Source organism: Histoplasma capsulatum, genomic scaffold, assembly GCF_000149585.1.
Source record: "Histoplasma capsulatum NAm1 scaffold_27 genomic scaffold, whole genome shotgun sequence".
NCBI lineage: Eukaryota > Fungi > Ascomycota > Eurotiomycetes > Onygenales > Ajellomycetaceae > Histoplasma > Histoplasma mississippiense.
In genome coordinates this window covers 2,345-5,061 of record NW_001813956.1, presented here as the reverse complement: position 1 = coordinate 5,061, position 2,717 = coordinate 2,345, and the positions used below count along the sequence as shown (strand labels likewise).

Here is a 2,717-nt window from a genome sequence, read left to right as displayed (position 1 = left end):
TACTACTTGCCCTCCAACTTTTACCATGCCAGATACATAAAGAGGTATCACAATTGTGAATGTATTTCCAATATCTGCCTTTCCTGGCAAAAACACAAGTCCTCCCGGTCTGTATTTTGATATCGTTTTTAGTTGATGGGCTGTGGAAGATGTGGCGTGACATAAATGTTAGCCCGCGTGTTATAATCCATAACGAACAGGACTCACCATTTGTGGGTAATTATTAATCACAGCTTGTATTAGGATATAGCAAGCATAAGTTGGTAGAAAGGCCGTGACTACGCCCCTCCGAGGCTTTGGGAGAGAGTTGACAACAGGCTTGCTCTCGTTCCAAGCCTCTTCTCTTTTTGCCTCAAAATCGGTGGACAAGAAGGGTATAACGGCACACTCGCTGGCAGCCATCCGGGCTTTACTGGTAGTGATAGCGGTGCGAAAACTTGTGTTATTATTAGCAGGATTATTCTGGTATCAGTTAGCGACTGGAATAAATATAGACATTGAATATCACACTGACTTACTATGATGTCAAATCTGATATGTATGGTTCAGCACAGAAACAAAAATAAAATTTGGAGGGGCATTGGGCGGTAAATCTTTTCTGCCATTGTTTTGAACTCCGAGTATTATTCCGAGGCTAATGAGATTTTCCGGTTAGTTAGTTATTTTGTTAGGGATTGCTTACCTCAGCATACTCTGCCTTGGCGGTAGCATGGGCTGATTAGTTATTCGAGTAGCGAAGCCCAACAAGCTAAGAAGTTCTTTTCCCTTTTTATATATATATTTTTTCGCCTATTCGGTTTGATGACGTGCGAACAGCTGGGCGAGCCCTTTGCTCTTAGCGTCTCGTGAGCGTTGGTGAGCGTTGGCGAGCGTGGTTGAATGAGGGCGAAGGAAGGGTGAGGGTAAAATGACTACATGGGGTAAAGCGAGTGCATGAGCCAGCTGGTGGAACGATAGCTCGAAAACCATTTTCCTTTCCAAACAATGTCCAAGCTGTAAATGTGTTTAATCTAGGTGTTGATATCTCACATGAGTGTTGTCACTAGTCAAAAAGCGTACCTACACACCAAAATCCTGAAAGGTCCATTAAAATGAGTGCTTCCCATCTTTAGTTCGCCAGCATCTTCTGCACATCTTCATTACTTCGCCTATTGCACTGAATATTTGTACCTGCCATATATGGCCGATGACGAGATTCAGAGGCTGCTCCAGCTTTTGGTCGGCAGGAGGCGGAGCAGGGTCAACAGGACTCAGAATAAGCTCAATGGACATTAGAAGAACAGAATACCGCCCTTAACACTTTTTAAATATCTTGATGCCTGCCAAACTTGAAAGGGTCCCATTTATGCAACCGCAAATAGAAGATCTATGTAATGTTCCCTCCAGAAAACCGCGCACCTGGAGGGGGGATGATGAGGATTTTCCAATCATGATTCGCTTGCTAGCTTTCATCCTCCAACTATGAAGGCCTTCGCACTTTAAGCGACGCTCTTACCACATCTGCAACACGACCGATTGGTTGGCCTGTATTAATCTTAAATGGGAATAGCCGGCGTTCCTCAAAATACAATTTCAATTCCCCCTATTTTGTTCGCGCTTATTACTATTTTAATCCACGCGGTTCAGGGCCCCAGGTGTCAAGAGTCACCGTTAGCCCGGCAGTGGCCCAGCGGCTCTATCCGTTCCCACATTCGTCGCGTTCTGCATCAGAGCCAAGCCGGATCAACCCAGACCGAGTCCTGAAATTCGCTCCGTAGTGTAGAAAGACAGAAATTGTGTTCCAGCGGAATTAATACATTAAGATTCAATTTTTCTTCTGTCAGGTACACGGGGGTGAAGATATATTTTTTAATCAGAGGCAGCCTGCGGGGCATGGTGGGGTCGTGTGATTTCCGAATTGCTCGTTGATGCGCCTGTCTGCTTGCTTCGAAAAACTAAGTCGGAGAGGGAAAAGTATGATCCGATAGGTCTCTTTCTGATCACTTTATCACGTGATTTAGACATTTCGCTCGCTGGAGGGATTCCATCCTCCCGTTGATAAACCTCAGCGCCAGTTATGATCTCCCTTCCTTCTTCTCCTACATTTTGCCGAATTTTCGCAAACGGGTGGACATTAAATATCATTTACAGAATCTTAATCTCACCCGAGCCCGTTCCGAGACTATACTCTGTATGGATAGGTGTTTAATGTTTCCCCGCCATTTCGGATTACGTTGATTACTCCCTGAGTAGGCAGCTCCTATTCATTCGTGTGGACATAATTTTCAGCCGGAAAAACTTCCGCCGGTTCGCCCAACATGCCAATTAGGTTGTCGCAACTAATCAATCCAGAGGCCTCAGCCATCGTCCAACGTAATGAACAAATAGCTAGACTGTACTCTTTTCCCGTTTGTAAAATTTTATAGTAGCATCAGAAGCGTCGCGGCCTATTTCTATTTAGAATTACTTAAACAAAATTTAGATCAGTCTCCTTAGACTATACAGTAAGTTCTTGAAATTTCTTTTTAGTGAGGAAAATAGAAGCAAAATAAGAGGACTGAGATTGTAGAGATTGATGATGATCATTAACACAGCAGGTTGATTGGTGTACATTAAACCTAAATTGGAATAGCTGACATTCCTCAAAATATTATTTCAATTCCCCTATTTTGTTCGCGCTCATGGCCATTCCGTCGCGATCAAATAGGATTAATCTTGGTTCCTCGCGGCCCTATCCG

The 2,717-nt window shown here is 43.9% G+C and overlaps 1 protein-coding gene across 1 annotated transcript; it reads right to left on the bottom strand.

Annotated features, from left to right (window-relative positions):
• Nucleotides 1-128: 128 nt before the first annotated feature.
• Nucleotides 129-711, bottom strand: HCAG_09149 (predicted protein; the record flags this gene model as incomplete). Its single annotated transcript, XM_001535874.1, has 3 exons — nucleotides 129-140; nucleotides 208-412; nucleotides 683-711. 3 exons carry the CDS (start codon nucleotides 709-711, stop codon nucleotides 129-131), a joined length of 246 nt encoding a protein of 81 aa, XP_001535924.1.
• Between the last annotated feature and the right edge of the window lie 2,006 nt (nucleotides 712-2,717).